Source organism: Manacus candei, unplaced genomic scaffold (genome assembly GCF_025592945.1).
Source record: "Manacus candei isolate 608988 ecotype Guabito, Panama unplaced genomic scaffold, ASM2559294v1 h1tg000034l, whole genome shotgun sequence".
NCBI classification, from domain to species: domain Eukaryota; kingdom Metazoa; phylum Chordata; class Aves; order Passeriformes; family Pipridae; genus Manacus; species Manacus candei.
The window spans coordinates 6,575,191-6,591,930 of NW_026138082.1; the positions used below are offsets into that span (position 1 = coordinate 6,575,191).

Consider the following 16,740-nt stretch of genomic DNA (forward strand, 5'->3'; position numbering starts at 1 on the left):
CACGTGAGGAGCAGTAAACTCCAACACTCTAAAAGGTGTTCTTGCCCTATTCTAGGTAACTTTCAGCTCTTGAAATCTCTCCTAAACTTCACTTCTTTGTGACAGGCTTCCTCAGTGGTCTTTTCTCTTCTTTCCCTTGACGGCTGTGAACTCTCCATCTGTTTTGGACTGTACATCATATAGGGATTATCTGTGGTTTGTCTTGTCAAACACTGAAGGTACTTTCACCATTTCAATAAATATTGCACATCAGTTTGAAATGACAGTTTTTAAGCAGCATTTTATTGTTTCCAAGTTTGTCAGTTTTCAAATACTGTTTTCACTGATTTTCTCCCATTTTTTTGCTTTTATTTACAGCTCTCACTTAAAAAGACTTTGGAATAGTTTGAGGAGCTATTACTACTTTAAGCACGTTAAAAATGCTGTCCGTAGTCAAAACACAAACTTTTCTTTCATTCTTAATTTAACAGCATTGTATGTGTATCTGTTTTATCCTTTCAGAGGAAGCTTTTAGTAGTTCAGCATAACAGCATTATTTTTTGGGTTCACTTTAGGTTGGGAGTTTATGTAAAACAATTGAGCAAAACAGTACAAATAAAGCTTTGTCATTTCTAAACATGAGGTCAAAAAAGCAGCTTTTCTCAGGATTGCTAATACTGGATCAAAGAACAGAGCTGGGGCAGTGGCTAAACAACTTTGCTTCTCCAGGCTCTTGGAGAGTAAGAGCTACTGTGTTCACTCTGCTTATTGATCTTTGCTCCTTGGAAAGCTCTACAGATGATTTTTTAAGTTTTAAAATAACTAAAATCTTCTATGGAAGATGGTGACATAGTCAATGGGATTTGCCCATTGCCTGTTCCAGAGGACAGCCAGTAGTTCAGAACCATATTCAAAGTATTAGGATAGGCTTTTCACAAAATATTTCTTTCCTAATTAAAAAAATTATCTGCAGAGTCCAAGAGTGCTTGTCAATGTAGAAGGAAAATGAACACAGTTCTGTGCTGAAAAATGCTAACGAGATGCTGAGCATTCCTCAGTAATTAATGTTCCTCTGTTTAACACTTCGTTGTTGAAGCTGGTTTGAGGCCTGTCTATTGCTATCAGGGATAAGTGAGATTCTCCATCTCACTCATCAGCAAAGCTCTGGAAGCTAGAATTATATCCAGATTTTTATCTTTCCAGTCTTATCATCATTTGTGCAACCCTTCTCAAAAGTTAAGATATAAAACTTGACCTTTTTGCTTTTGTGTACGTTTGCCAGCATACTGAGTCTAGCTGGGACAGAGGTGACTTTCTTCAGAGCAGCCCACGTTTTGGGTTTGACTGGAACAGTGTTGGTAACACAGCAGTGTTCTGGCGATTGCTGAGCAGTGCGTGCACAGCACCAAGGCCTTCTCTTTTTTCTGCTCTGCCCTCTCCAGTGAGCAAAAAGTGTGTAGTGGGCACAACCTGCACACCTGACACCGACTGGCCAGCAGGGATATTCTGTGCCATGTAATGTCTGCTCAGCAATAAAAGCTGAGGAGAGGGCTTTTTTTTTGGCGGGGAGGTGGGGGGATTGCTACTGCCCTACTTGTGGGAGGTCATGGGAGGATTACCTTTGCATTGCACACCTTGGCTTTCTTCTTCCAGTTTCCTTCACACATTAAACTGCTTTTATCTCAACCCATGAGTTTTCTCATTTTGCTCTTTCTGTTCTCCCATCTTGCTGGGGTCAAGGGTGAAGAGTGAGCAAAGGGCTATCTAGGGTCAACCCCCCAGTCAACTATTCCATTGCACTGGAAGATCATTCCAAGATTAGCATTTATTCTGTTTATTAATCCTTTTTGACAACAGTTCATGTTGGTACTTTAAATATTACATGTCACAGTTAAGTACAGTTACATAAATTAATTACAAATCAGAACACATGCACAGTATTAACTCTTGAAAGACCTTAATGTTTGGGTATTTCCCAAAGCTAGAAGCCAGCTCAAAACCCCTCATCTATTGCACAGAAGTAAAGTTCAGTGGCTTTAAGTCACACTTTTCCTACCAAATGTTAGAAACAAAAAGCCTAAAGGGCTGCAAATTACATATAAGTGCCCACTAATAAGAATAACAAGACATTAGGAAGAAGATCTTACAAATAGAGAGGCGTAAACTCTTCCAGGTAGAAAATGCTGTTCTTCAGACTGCTGGGAACTCCCTTAAGTACTGTAAGAATATTACAATACATCGTATCACCAAGGCAACAGGTGCTGGATACGTGGAAAACACAGAATATTATATTCAGGGAAGCTTGCAGGTGGAACAGACATCATCACCTCAGCTGCATCTAAATGCATCAGGTAAGGGCACTTGGTTAGTTTGACACCAAGACACGCTCTGTGAACAAAGAAAATCCACTCCATGTTTTCTAGAGTTTTAACTTTCCAAACAGTCTGCCTTATTATGGTATTGAAAAACAAAGTGCTGGCATTCCCAATTAGAGTCATACAGCAATGGCAGATGTTCAGCAGGTTCCTTAAGCAACTCAACAATTGAGTTTTCCAGTTTTGGGCTGAGTCCCTGCTATCCCAAATTCAAATCACATTGCTCTTATGTAAGCCTGCCACATACTTACTGCACTAAAGACCTGTTTCTATTATGACTTCACTTAGAATCCAAATTCAGCCAAGGCATTAGTAATCTCCAAGGAACTTCCAGTGAGAACAATATCAGAAAATTTGGATTTTTGTATCTACTGCCATCAGAAGAGCAATGTATTAAATCCACTCCTCTGAACTCTTCGCTTTTTTTGTAAACATACGATAACTACTTTCAAACATTGTGCATATTAGAGGGAAAAAAACCCGTTTAAGTCCAACATACAACCACTTACACATAAACTTTATTCAATGTTATATGGCATTATCACATCTTGGGCACATATTGTATTGGCATTTACTATGTCATCGTGATGCAAACAAGCCAGGTAACATTGAAGTGTTTTAGCACCAGAAAGTAATGGACTTTCAGCAATGCACCTACTAATAACTAGGCATAACTACCATATCATACAAATGTAGATGGGAACTTAAATATCTTAATGTTACCTGCAATTCCAGAACAATGCATCCCGAAAATAAAAGCTTGATTTCGCAAGAAATACTCCCTCTGGCACCATGTACATGCTGTTAGTTGTAACTTGTTGCCTTAGCTGCAGTACATTCCATGACTATACCCTGCCTTTCATTAGGAAAAGTTCTTTGCCTGTGTGCAAGTGTGTGTGCATATATTATGCATGTATATACACAAATATAAAATTATAATTAAAATACACTGAGCTATTGCGAGAGAAGTATACAGACTGAAGTATCCAAAGAAAAATAAGGTTGGCATTACAAAACCTTTGTGCCTTTCCTCATAAGGAACTAAAGCTTTTTTTATCCTGGAATATTATTGGCAACATCAAACTCTGCAACCTTAAATCAGAGCTCAAAGACAAACTGGCTAATGACACAAGTTTTCAGCTGGCAGCATTTTCACTTTGCAGTCTCTCAATCAGCTGTTCGGCCTAGGAGAGAGAGAGAAAGCAATGTTTTAACTACACCGTGGGCCTTCAGTTTACCGAAAATTCCATTTTAAAAACCGTGACGCTGACAGAGCATTTACTTTGTACTTTTACAGACAGAGCATACAACAGAAGCAGAATACAACAATTGCTTTCAACAGCAGACTCTCACAGTTTCTATCACACTCCCACACTGTGATCAGAAGAGTTAACATAACCTATGGAAGTCAGAGGATGCTGGAGCAAATAAATGGCAGATCTATTAAAGCACTGTGAATTTAAAGACCTCAGAAGAAAACAGTGCTCATAACAACCAAGTGGTGAGACCTGGGATTTGCTGTGAGACGCTCCAGAGCAGAGTGTTGTGAGCTCTCATCACCCAGCAAGCTGCACACCAGCTAAATACGACGCTGAGAGGTTGGGGGTGTCTGTGTATGTGGTTCATGTCACGAGATACACATCATTCTTTGGTCCTGTCACTACACTCATATGTGCTTTTCTCATTATATGGCTTTTCTCATCATATCACATCTGGGACAGCTGTGTTTTGTACACTAACAGCACCAGCTCACCAAGCCCTCAGAAAGGCTCAGGGCAGGAGGAAGTCTGCCAACAACCAAGCCAAATTGAGCCCACAGGCACTTCTGAAATAGATGAGTTTACTGTCAGTCTTTCCTTTTTTTGACAGTCCTACCGAATTAAACTTTTAATTTGAGCTAGTGCTTGAGGTTTTATTGAGATCTCCAAAGGAACTACATTAAAAGGTGAAAAGTTTAAGTTTGGCATATTTTAAACACACACAGTAAAAATGCAATCAGCTACTTAGAGTAGGAACTTAACAGGACTTCAGTAGTTACTGTGGGTTTTTTGCAGTAAATGAAGCTATATAAAAGATGGAGCAACTGAAAATGAAGTTATCTGAATCCTGATTTGCATTCTGAGACAAGTACTACATTCAAGACACTATAATTAAAAAAACCCAAAATCAAACCAAACCCAGCACCAACCCAGGAACATTTTTCAACTTGACAACGGGGCAAAATACCTTTTAAAGTGCATTCATATTGAATAACCAGACTTCATACAGATCTCCCTGAACTAATCCAAGATAATAAGCACTAAAACTACACAACTATACTTATTTTAGGGCCAAATATTTGTAAGATCCTCAACAACACAGCAGACTCATCTGCTTTTTTTAAGCTGAGATCTTCAGCGAGGTACCACTGTGAAGAAGCCAAGTTTCTTCTCTTTTGTAAGAGGCTGTCTATATTCTTTAGATGAGACAGACATTTTTCAGCAACTTTAATTTGGGGCTGTGTAATTATACCAGGATGCTGCAGCTACATCGCAAGGATAGGTGCTTTGCTGTATCAAAGCAGTGAGAGTGAGCTTTAGATCCCAAGAGAGAGATTTTCAAAGTGCTTTAGTCAGTGCCTGTTCACTTTCACTGCTTATCTCTACTGGCATAAATCAGCAAAAACTGACACAAATCAGTACAAACAACATTTTTGTAAAGCAGACACTTGTTTTAGTCTAAAGACGACAAGATGAACTGATAAATGCAATCATTAGGTGGATATGTTTTCACCTACACTGGATGAACCAGAATATGTACAAAACAGTCCATCACATTTGAATATAACCTTTAAATTAATCTTTTAAATTAAACCCCAAATATTTACAAAGTGTCCACAGAAGCATATCTCAGAACCTGAGCTTCACGTAAGATCCAGAAGTACTATACTGTTACTAGCACTCCATTCCCTGTAATAGGTAAAAACCTTAATGTTTATGCTATTATGTTTTTCTCAAGTGGTTCATGCAAAATATACATGATTAAGAACTATAGTAACAACAAAAATCATTGGTCAAAGTTAAAAGGTTAGAAAGACATCACATTTTCAGCTTGCAACTGAAAGCCTATCAAAAAGCTCATGTGCATTACACTCACCGTTATAAACCAGTAGGAATTGATTCTGTAATACAGCCTGGATAAGAATCCTAGCTGACTGGCTGGGGCCAGGACATGAAGATGCAAGTGGGATATTGAGCAGAATGGAGGCCAGTGAAAACCCATTCTTTAGAAAAGGAAAAGAAGTAAAAGATATTAGTGATGTTAATTCAGGAAGAAGTGGAACATTGCAGGTTATTTAACATGATAATGGAATTCACAACTCATCCCATTTTTCTTGTACATAAAGGCAAGAACAAAAATATGCCTTTTCATTATATCACAAAAAAAACTTTTCAAAAACCCATTAACCTCCTCCCTCACATCTCTGTATTTAAGATACATTTTTTTAAAAAAGAAACAAGAACAAGTATTTAAATGTATCCTATCAAGTTTTCAGCTGGAAAACCAACTATCAATTTTAATCATGAAGGCCCATCTCCTTATTTCTCTGTACTTTTTAAATTATGTTATGGTTTACTTCAGCCATCAAATGCACTGCCTTAAACTACAAGGTCCAGCACTGAAAGAAATGAATGCAGGTATGACTGAAACACAGTGCAGTGCCCTTGAATAGGACAAAGTTATACCTCTCTTCTAGCATCTAGGATTTAGAGCATACTCTCGGCATATAAAGAGAAAGCAGCCTTTTAGGTAAGTTGTTTGAAGTGCCCTCCCTATTCCAAGATATGGTTGTTAAAGAATCTCAGAGCTGGAATGCAATCTGTGCTGGAATTCTATCAGACAAAAAGTTAATATTCAATGCCAGCAGATTCTACTTGAGAAGTCATGCGATAAGTGAACATAGACCCAATTTCTTCAATAAATCCTACTGCAGTTTTTGCCACCATTTCTGAAAAAACATTTTAAAGTTAAGTAAAAGTAAAAAACCATGCTCAGTAGACAGAAGGTTTCCATTACATACCTTACATCATTCAAGTCACTAAAATTATTTTTCTGGAGGACAGATTTTCCAACTTCCATCATTCTCTTCACTGTTAAACACAAATAAATTTGATTTGAACAAGGTATTCTTCAGAATATTAACTTCAACAGACTAATAACATTGAGATTACAAACAAGGGTTTTTCAAAATATAAACACTGTAACTACTCCTAATCAAACAAAGACAACCAAGAGAGTGCGTGCAATGACTGACTGAAAAATTGCCACTGTTACCAATTTCCACATTAGTGATAATTTTAAGTATGGTATTATTCTAAGGACTTTGGCCAAAGCCATGCTATCATCACATCCTTATTAAAAAACCACAACAAATACTGATTGGTCAGAATGCTGACGTTTACACTAATTCCAGTGTTGTACCTCTATACAGGTACGGGACTTTGATCTCCAGGTCCTGTGCAGCCTGCTGTAAGTCTCAGAGACAGTACACAAATTAAAATAAAATGTTTAGTCCTACTTATTACTAGGACAAAATTCCATTACTCTATCACTAAAAAATGCAGCAACTCCAATACAAAAACTCAATGTAAAAGTCAAAGGAATTGTCTTCAATTCAAACACACACAAAAGGTTTTTTTCTGGAGAAAATCACCCTATGTTTAGAAGAGAAATACCGCTAGTGATGCAAGATTTGCAAAATACCACTGAAACTATTTTCTTGCATCACCTGTATATTTCCCTAAGATGGAATCTCTTCATGCATGTATGGCTGTAGTTTCTTCTGTTACTCAACACATTTAGCTAGGCATATCTTGTGAAACAAATTCCAGGACAATGTTTTCCTAAGAAAAAAGAAGCCTGGCAACAATAAATCATAGCTTCAACATTTTAGAATTTTATTTTTTCAAAATTTTTTAAAGTTTATTGGAACAGCATTTCCCCTTTTCATCTATCACTCCCTTTTTTCTGAAAAATGCAGCACTTATTTCGAAGTATACATTTCATAAAATTCTTCTATTAAATTTTTCATATAATTTAAAATTGCATATATATTTAAGGAAACACAACGAAACAGCACATAAATGCTTTAATAATAAAGTTGCAGTTCCAACAAAGTGCAGAGGCATCTGTACTCCACGCAAGCATAAGAGGCTTCATGCACTAGTGCAGTGTTTTTACAGAATTGCAAAAAAAAATGTGCCATTCCAGAACAGCACATGGAAGTTCCCAGGAAGAGTAAGTCCCTACCTACACTCACATCAACTATTTCCGTGTTTACAAATAGTGTTTAAAGGTGTAATTTACTTCAGAACTCACTATCTGAGGCTGTGAAAAATTATTTTCCCTTAGCTTAAACACACACTTAGAGCCTTACCTAGAGGTATGTGCTCTGCCTTCAATGTTTTGCAGTTTCCCATGTGCTTCACAGGCACGACCAGGTAGTGGTGCGGGGCACCAGGTTTCCTATCTCTAAAGCAAACAAGGTCTTCATACTAAAAAAGGATGTAAACATATTAAATCGATTAGGATGAGGATACTGGCGAAGAGTTGGCAAGAAAGTCCATCCTTCCCATATCAACAACAATACCAAACTAAAAAATCTAAAAATATCTAATGTCACAGCTGAAGTAACTAGAAAAAAACCTTGAGATTTTTGGAGCCAGCCTAAAAGCCCGATGTCCTGACCTCCTGCAGTCAGGAGTCCTCGGTGCCAGCTTCACGGCTGCTGTGCCAACACTTACGGAAGGCACAGCGTTTTCCATCCGATCGATGTTTCACCCCCATGTCCACGTGTAGGAGCCGACGACCCTCAGGGCTGCCGCGCACCCGCCCCGCCTCTGAACGCGACCCCCTCGCCAGGCGGCCGCCTGGCACCGCCCGAGGGAGGGCAGGAGGAGGTGGGAAGGATGGAAGGATGGAAGGATGGAGGCCGCGCTGGCACCGGTGTCCCTCACCCACCTCGCAGGGGAGCAGCGCCGTGCCCGGCTCCTCCCGGCGGGCGATCCTGCAGAACACGCACTTCCCGTCGTAGCCGCCGCCGCCATTCCCGGCTTCGCTCCCCTGGGCGGCGGCGGCTGCACCCGCGGCCTCCTCCTCGGCCATGGCCCCGATCCCGTTCCCGGTCCGCTCCCGTTCCCGGTCCTCTCCCGCCGCCTCCCGCGGCCGCGCCTGCGCCCCGCCCGCCGAGGGAGGAGCGCCGGTACCCCCGGAGTCACTGGGAACAGGGGCCGCTCTTCCAGGGGGCACAATCCTGAGCTTCCCCGGGGCTCTGCGTCAGGCCTCCAGCCGCACGCCGAGTGACACCTCCGCACCATCGGCAGAAACGCATGAAGTCTGCTCAATTCAGTGAAGTTTTCACTGAAAAATAAAAAAAAAGGTACAGACTGGGAATAAAATCAAGTGATTGCACTCTGAGGTCATTAAAGCCGAACTGCCAGGAATAAAAAATAAAAGAAATCAATTCCACAGTAAAAAGGGCAGATAGAAAGTGCTTATGGCACTGGATCTGTCTACACTTACTCATCTGAAAGTTTTGTCCAGCAATTCCTTGATCAATACAAAACATGAAAAGTCTTAAGAGAAATTTAGGCATTTTGCCCCTATATTTCAAGAGTTATACTAAGCTTACTTAGATTTATATTTATGCAAAAATAATCTTAAAATACCAACTCAGCTCTGTTGCAATCAGTTCAGGATCACTAGTATAATTCCAGAGATTTTTCCAATTGAGCCTATGGGGTTTTTTTCTATGCCCCTACCAAAGACGGCTAAAGTCTGATGTTCTAACTGCATAAACTGACAGCCCTGAAATTGTTGCCTGCTCACAACAGCTACACTAATTCACAGTCAAAGTGAGATATTTCATAGAATGGTTTGAGTTGGAAAGGACTTTAAAGCTCATCTAGTTCCACATCCCCTCCCCCCAACCCCTGCCATGGGCAGGGGCACCTTCGACTGGACCAGGCTGCTCCAAACCCCATCCAACCTGGCCTTGAGCACTTCCAGGGACAAGGCATCCATGGCGTCTCTGGGCAAGCTTTGCCAGTGCCTCACCACCCTCATCCTATCAACTGCTTCCAAAGCTAACAGAAGTATTTGTAAGTGGTAGTTATCTTTCAATTTCTAAAAATGTTTTCTTAATAACTTGTATTTTAAATTGTTTGCACTGCTGCAGAATCAACTGACTGTGGAATTTCAATGTTTGTATTCTTCATGCAGCCCAAAAGGCATAAAGTACTTGTCCCACCGATGACAGGATATAGTGTTTGAAAAGGTAACGAGATGAAAAATTTAGACTGAGATTTTTCAAAAATGCATATTTTTTTAGGGCCAGCAAGCTGTGCCTGTACAAACAGGACACGGTTAGCTATTCTACCTGAAGCAACTCATTTGCCAGATTCGCCAACCTGCAGAGTGCTGGGCATTCCTTTGCAATGTCTTAACCTGCTCCTTTTCTCTGCTTCAAACAGGCAAATGAAATCTTTAAAGTTTACAAATGAGAATTATTCTGATACTGAAACCAGTATCAAATAAAACATCTGCACTTACCTGAGTAATGACAAGCCTTATTGAGTGCACATTATTTGATACTGAAACCAGTATCAAAACATCTGCACTTACCTGAGTAATGACAAGCCTTATTGAGTGCACATTTTCGCACCATCCCTAATCAAAAATCTTTATCCAAGTAGCACTAAAGCACATGCTTGATATTGCAAGAACAAGCTTTTGTTTTACCTGAGAGAAAAATTACTAGTGTAATTTTCCAATTACTTTAAGAGAGTCGTTAATGCATTTCCCTCAAAGCAAGGCTCACAGCACACTTGTTCCATTGCACACATAAGCGTAGTTTGTTTTCTCTTAAAGCCACTTCTGTATACAGTAAAAAACAATAAAACCCAAGAAGCAAGTACTTTTAAGATGTTGTATGCCTTTGTCTTGCTTGAGCAGAAATAAAAATACATAAACACTTTGAAAATATGAAAAGGGTGCATACAATAATGATTTACATGGACTTATGACTTCTAGGAACAGGTTGGTCAAAAATGATGAGGGAATACATGTCATTCCCTACTGCTGATAGTAGCAGCAAGAACTACTAAGTTAATTGTTTAACTGTTTACTGGTATTTCTTAGCCCTTTGTCAGTCTATCTCCGAGTGAACTCAAAACACAGCTCTCTTTTAGGACATACCATACTATACACACACAGAAAAACCTCAAAGCCCAAACCAATTCAACCGAAAGGTCCAATCTCCTTACCTGTGTTTCTAAAAGATGGTATTGCTGAAATTCTCTTTTTATGAGGAGGCACAGGTATTTGTCAGCATAGCCTGTAACTTAAACTGCATCCTTTAATCTTTAAAATGTTCTAAAGTTTGTGAATAAAAGAGAAAGCAGTTGTAACAAGTTTCTGAATGCATAAATTCCTTTATTGAAAATATTGTGATAGCACTGCATTACATATATTCAATATTCATAGTTCAAGGGTCACAGAATTTTGATTGAACAACACTGTTTTGAATAAGACCACAGCGTTTAGATATGCTCTGACAAGATAATATAATGGAGTAAGTTGTAGGTTGCCATAGTGAAATGTATGTAAAATGTTGAACTTAGTTGGTCTAGTTTTGGTTGTTGTGGGGGTTTTCTGTTAATTTTTTGGTTTTTTTTTAACTATTAAGTAGTCTGCCACCATTTAAAAGAGCAAACAGTGTTAAATATTCTGGGTATCTTCAAAGCATTATGCTGTTAGCAACTTCCAAAATCTTTTAAAGCATTACCAATAAGAACTTTATTTATGGCTGTAGTAGACCAACCATATAGAAAGGGAGTGTGAAAAGTTCACGTGCAGTGTGATACAGGCTTACCGTATATAGCACTGGTTTTTTAGACAGTGAAATTTCTGTGCAGGATTAAGATTTAGAAATGCTTTTCAAAAAAAAAAAAACACCTGGCTTTTTTTTTTATTTAATCCATTCAAAAAGGAAAGAGCAGTAACTAAACTGAGTTGTATTACTCAGTTATTAATATTCCAAAATTAGATTGTACTGTTTTAATGCACGCTACTGTTTCTAAAACCTGCCTTTCTCAGGACAATGACACATTCAAATCTAAGGGCAGGACAGCATCCTAATGTTGGTTAGGCCTGAACTGTGTAAACAAAACCACAGCTTAATGGCAAAGCAGAATTCCTTAGCAAACAGTGAAGATTGCCTGTCTTCTCTCACACTCTCCCTTTTTACCAAAATTTTCATTTTGTACTATAGTCTTTTCAGCTTTGGCGGGCAGGGAGTATAATTTCATCTCATTAAAAACAAGCAAGACTATTTAGTTGCCTGTCAAATCCTAAACCACCCTGTTGCTTCAAGGGCCTTTTTTGGGGCAAAAGAAATATTGTATGTAATTACTAAGAAAACAAGTTTTACACTAATGTGACCTGGCCTGCAAGGAAAAGAACATTCTTCTCTAAATCTCCATTGTATCTTCTCCTTAACAAATTCTTAAATTTGTAGAGAAATGCTCATAAAAGCACAGTGAGAGGCTTATTTTGAATCATTTGGTGGTTACACAGAAAAACAATTCTCTTTTAAAAATGTCTTTCGTAAACAGTCAAATAATACTAGGGCAGATGCTCAGAGCATGCCGGCCCAATTCTGTGGACTGCAACAGAGCTGATGCAGTCTACACCACGTGGCACTTTGCCCAGTGTCTCCATACTGCCAAAATAATAATCTATTAACAGCAATGTGACAGCAGAGTTAATAAGAAGCACTATCCACTTTCTCCCTCATTTCAGGAAAAGAAAATGAAACAGAATTATGCACTCAAGTGTTTCTGCCAGAAAAAAAAACCCTCTAAATTAGGGTATAATGAAAACAAAATCTCATTTACAAAATAAAAATATAAAAATTAACTTCAAAAATCAAATAAACTGATTCAGAATAAATGTCAATGCATAAGAAACCTACCTCAAGAGCAACTATTTATCAAAATGAGATTTGAAACATGGAAAGAAAAAATCATAACTAATATATTCACAAAAAAATCTGCTATACAATAACAATAAATAAAATTATTTAAAAAACATGTTCCCTTAAGTGCTGTGTACACCTGTTTCTGACTCTTTTCCATGGCAAACAGTATGCTGTAGATTTTGGTAAAGTAACTTTTTATTTTTGGTCAGCATTTGTATGTTGAACATAAATACACATGGAATGTACTAGATAGTTACAGTTTTCCCAAAGGATTTTTTTCACAGTTACATAAAAAGTTTTCAACTTATACACCATGAATGTTTTCATAAGCATCATATCTTCAAGGGAGGCATGTTGGAAGAGGCAGTAAAAAACACTTCAGAGTGATCTCTTACTGTTCCGTCTCTTGCTGCCTCTCAAAACCAATTCTTTTATTCTTGGGTTGTTCGGTTGGGTTTTTTTGCGCAGTCATGCTCTGGTACAAACTTGAGGAAAAAGCGTGTAACATTGTGAGGCAGCCTGCACCTTCTAGTTAGCTTTTAAGTGCCTAATGGATCCAGTCCTTAAGGCAGTCAGTATTTCACTCAAATGTCCATACTTCTACGTCCTGTATTATGAAATCTTCTTTCTTAGTTAAGATGTCATTATTGAAGGTGCTGCAGGAATTGCTTCGCCCGTGATACAAATCTGCATCTAACCATAAGCCAAACCGGCCACTAAAAAGGAAGCACACAACAAATTTTGAGTTATTTATAACAGTAAAAATACTGAAAGTTGTAAAAACAATCAAAGAAACAATATGGAGAAATCTAGGTAGTTCTGAGGATCTCTTAGACCAAACTTGAAGAGCTCAGTCATGGCAAACCGCTCACCAGGAAGCCTGCGGAGCAGTCCCCTTGCTTTGTTTGCACCAGTGAGTGGAGCAGTGCACAGGACCTTGAGAGGGTCCACAGCCCCTCGAGCCATTCCACTGTTTGCACTGCCAGCTATGGTTCACACCAGGGCATGGATGCTGGGGTTCTTCCCTTGGCTGCCTGGATGTGGACACAGCCCCTTCTGGTTAGGAGGAGGAGGCAGGGAGTTTATGCACTCCCGATGCAAACCATGCCCAGAGCTACCATGGTACAACCTGCAGTAAGCTTTAGTTAGTCACAGAGCCCTAGCCCTTGATTTCATACCCACTGACCTCTCTCAAACTCACGACCTGACTATGCACTGTCTGTATCCTTGCTCTCTGGATCAACAGAATAATGACAACTTAATAAGGACGATGTGATAAACCTTAGAAGCTGATGGCAAAATTGCCATTAAAGATTACCTTCAACCCTCTTCAGCAAGAGGTGTATCTACCCAAAACATCTGGATTTTTTTCTAGCTAAAAAAATACCCAACGAAAAAACAACACTGCAACAAACCCTACTTGGCTAACATCAGTCACTCTCTTTAATTGCTCTTAGTCTGTAACAGAAATCAGATTGCTGAGGTATCTGCACTACACAGACTACATACTTTTTACTGCTAAAAGTTCAGATACTTGACTGCTAAGTTTGTCTTACATCTACCATTGTCCCTATTCTCATTTAAAATAAAGTTGGCCACATGATTTGAAAACCAAACATTCACTCACCCGCCACCTCCAAGCTCCAGAGAGCTAGTATCTCCATTGATAAAGTAGGTATTCTCTCCACTCCATTTGAATACCTGAAGAGGGGGAAAAAAAACCAAATATATTTGGACTGTGAAGATTCTTGTGCTCTCAAACTCTTAGGTACCTACTCTTAGCAGGTACTTTATGGTGTAGTCATCTTTTATTTTACTTTTTTCTTGAAAGGGGAAGAGGTAATAGGTAGAAAGTAAAGGATCAATATATATTTAAAACTATGAACAAGGCATACTAATCCTTCTCTAAATTCTGCCTCCCTCTCTAAAGCAACAGGTATTCTGTTAAAAAGGAACAATGTGTTCAATATGAAAAAAATGCATAAGCCATAAGCATTAAGGGGTATTTCAGTATCACTCTTATCTCTAGTTTGTTGCCACTGTGATTCTAAGCACACATAAAATTATACCCTATTGTTGATATCACTGCCTTCCACGGTGTCTTTGACAGTCCACTCCTTAATTCCTCTCTGCTTCCACCTTCAATCCACTTAAAACCCTCTCTTCCTCACCATAATAGATTGTCTTCTCAGCACTTAAATTAATTATAGCCACTTTTGCTTAAAGCATTGCATTGAAGCAATGAATGTAACTGCATTTATCAACGGCTGGCACATCTTCTAAACTCAAATATGCTGTCTTCATAAAAATCTCATAAATGTTTCAAAAGGGGAACCCAAAAATTTCATTTGAGAAAGTGAACATCCACTTACCTTGAAATGTGGACTGAATGTGTAGAGGAATGTTTCACCAGTGCCATAGTAGTGGTCACTAAACTTGAAGGGATGTGTAGCGTATGCTCCAAATATCTGTTGGAATAAAATGATTAAACTACTTTTGTGGACAGTGCAAAATTAAAGTGAAAAAACCCCAAACATTTTAAAAATACTGTCTAAGAACAACTCAGCTGATTTGCATGTTAGAAGAACCAACTCGTAAAGTACACCAGATAAGCAAGTACTCCTCCAAATCTTTTGTATCTTGCAAGTTAAAAGCCAGATGACAACAAAGGCAACACGATTGCCACCTCTAGGAGCTACTGAAGAATGAGACCTCCACAGAGACATTGTTTCTGACAGCTCCTTAACTAAGATACCTAAGGAAGATACTACCAAAGGCACTATTGCACTCATTGTAATTCTTAAGCTTTTATTAGTGCTGAAGTACTTTCCTTCTGTAAGTTTAGTTTAAGCAGTAGAAAATACAAAAGAAAACACCAATGTCTTATTTTGGTATGATGTCACTTCATGGTATGACTAGCATTTCATAATGGTTGCTTTTCATAATGTTGCCCTTTCAGTCCAACCCCCGCAGAACAAGCACTCCTTACCTGGTTGTCCATATCTTTGATGACAAGGAGAACAGGACTGTCAAGAGATGCTGATTTACGGTACAGAGTCTTCAAGCTAGTCCCATGCTCCAGTGTGCTGTATGCGAGGCGCCATGGATATCCCTGCACTCGTGCAGGCAAGCGCCGGGCAAGCTGGGCCATGAACAGGGGGAAATGGTTACACAATCAACAGGTTGGCTCACAGATGGTGCCCCAGGCTATTCCCTTTCTGCAGGGGCTTTCAAACCAAAAAATGGCTGCCAAGGGAGCAGCAGCTTAACTCTCTGCCACATGGCCATGTAATCTGAGCCCAACTGCCTACATTCTCATCACTTGTTGAAAGCACTGAAAATGTTGCCAGTCCTCAAGATCACAACTCAAAAATAAGCTCTCCAGGTGATCCAGTGCTGCAGCAAACTGGACTTTGCACAAGGTCACTCCAACATGCTGCGTACTTTCCAGAAAAAAAAAGCATTGCCATTGCATCCAGCAGGCAGAATGTCCCACACTCAGAGACAGCACCACATCTAACAAGAAAACTTGAGGTTTTTTTAGCCATACCTGCTCTATGTGCATGTTCTCCAGGAGAGCACTGTGATGCTTTAAGATAGGCAAAGTATCATCATCCTCTTCTTCATAGTAACTGCAAACACTCTTTCGTCGTTTGGCTTCTTCTACAGTAATGATCTGAGGCAATAGAACAAGTGTCCAGCCTAAAGCATAGCTCTTACACTGTCAATCCTCTGTTGAAACCAATTAATTTAAAACTTACTCCTCAGGTGTCACACTGTGTGGAGCAAAACCACCATATGGGATAGTTATATCAAGCACAGGCAGCCTTAACCAAATGGGGAACATCTTAACTGGTAAGGTGCCTTTTTGACAGAACAACAGTCAAGGTCTTCATAAAATACATTCTTACTTGGAAGTGATCAAACAGCTCTTTGGAAACTTCTATCTACTCCTTTGCTGAGAAAGATGGGGCAAACTCTGAACACCACACGGCATGAGGAGCAAACAGGATCCCAAGTGTGGCATGGAGCAGGAGTTCCCAGGCTGGCAGCACCCACGATGCCCAGAGCTCACTGCAGAGAGGAGGATACCACCTAAACCCCCAGTGGCAGCAGTCCAAGTGTCCTGGCTCCCAACAAGCTGCTGCTGGGGTGCTCAGCCTCCCATCTAGCAGAGGGCACAACACCAGGCACAGTTTAAAAGCTGCCAAGACGTCAGTGCAGCTCAGGGTGCTCTGCGAGTGACAGGAGCCTCAACTCCTCACAGCAGTGGGAGATGGGATGAGGCCTGTTGTACCCAGCAGCGGGGCTTTACCTGGGGGCTGGTGCCACTACAGCACATAGGAAGCAACAGCAAGAGCTCAGAGA

At 39.7% G+C, this 16,740-nt stretch overlaps 2 protein-coding genes across 12 annotated transcripts in view; both read right to left on the reverse strand.

Annotated features, from left to right (window-relative positions):
- Window positions 1-1,785: 1,785 nt before the first annotated feature.
- HINT3 (histidine triad nucleotide binding protein 3) lies at window positions 1,786-8,572 on the reverse strand. The gene is made up of 5 exons (XM_051792310.1): window positions 8,355-8,572; window positions 7,771-7,888; window positions 6,415-6,484; window positions 5,490-5,616; window positions 1,786-3,538 (listed from the first exon to the last, which is right to left on the reverse strand). The coding sequence occupies exons 1-5, from the start codon at window positions 8,496-8,498 to the stop codon at window positions 3,491-3,493; spliced, it is 507 nt and encodes a 168-aa protein (XP_051648270.1). The 5' UTR covers window positions 8,499-8,572; the 3' UTR covers window positions 1,786-3,490.
- Window positions 8,573-10,805: 2,233 nt separating this feature from the next.
- NCOA7 (nuclear receptor coactivator 7) overlaps window positions 10,806-16,740 on the reverse strand; it is a 91,787-nt gene continuing 85,852 nt past the window's right edge. For all 11 annotated transcript variants that reach the window (XM_051792143.1, XM_051792147.1, XM_051792141.1 and 8 more), the window contains 5 exons: window positions 15,923-16,048; window positions 15,362-15,514; window positions 14,745-14,840; window positions 14,000-14,073; window positions 10,806-13,088 (listed from right to left, as the gene is read on the reverse strand). In XM_051792143.1, coding sequence (XP_051648103.1) covers window positions 12,953-13,088; window positions 14,000-14,073; window positions 14,745-14,840; window positions 15,362-15,514; window positions 15,923-16,048 — 585 coding nt within the window. In that variant the 3' untranslated portion in view covers window positions 10,806-12,952. The remainder of the gene's footprint in view (window positions 13,089-13,999; window positions 14,074-14,744; window positions 14,841-15,361; window positions 15,515-15,922; window positions 16,049-16,740) is intronic.

Excerpts from the sequence above, each read along its gene's own strand:
- HINT3 (XM_051792310.1), bottom strand. The coding sequence starts at position 8,498 with ATGGCCGAGGAGGAGGCCGCGGGTGCAGCCGCCGCCGCCCAGGGGAGC. Across the intron at positions 7,889-8,354 it reads CGGCGCTGCTCCCCTGCGAG|TATGAAGACCTTGTTTGCTT; the intron begins GTGGGTGAGGGA and ends ATCCTTTTTTAG. Across the intron at positions 3,539-5,489 it reads ATTCCTACTGGTTTATAACG|GCCGAACAGCTGATTGAGAG; the intron begins GTGAGTGTAATG and ends TCTCTCTCCTAG.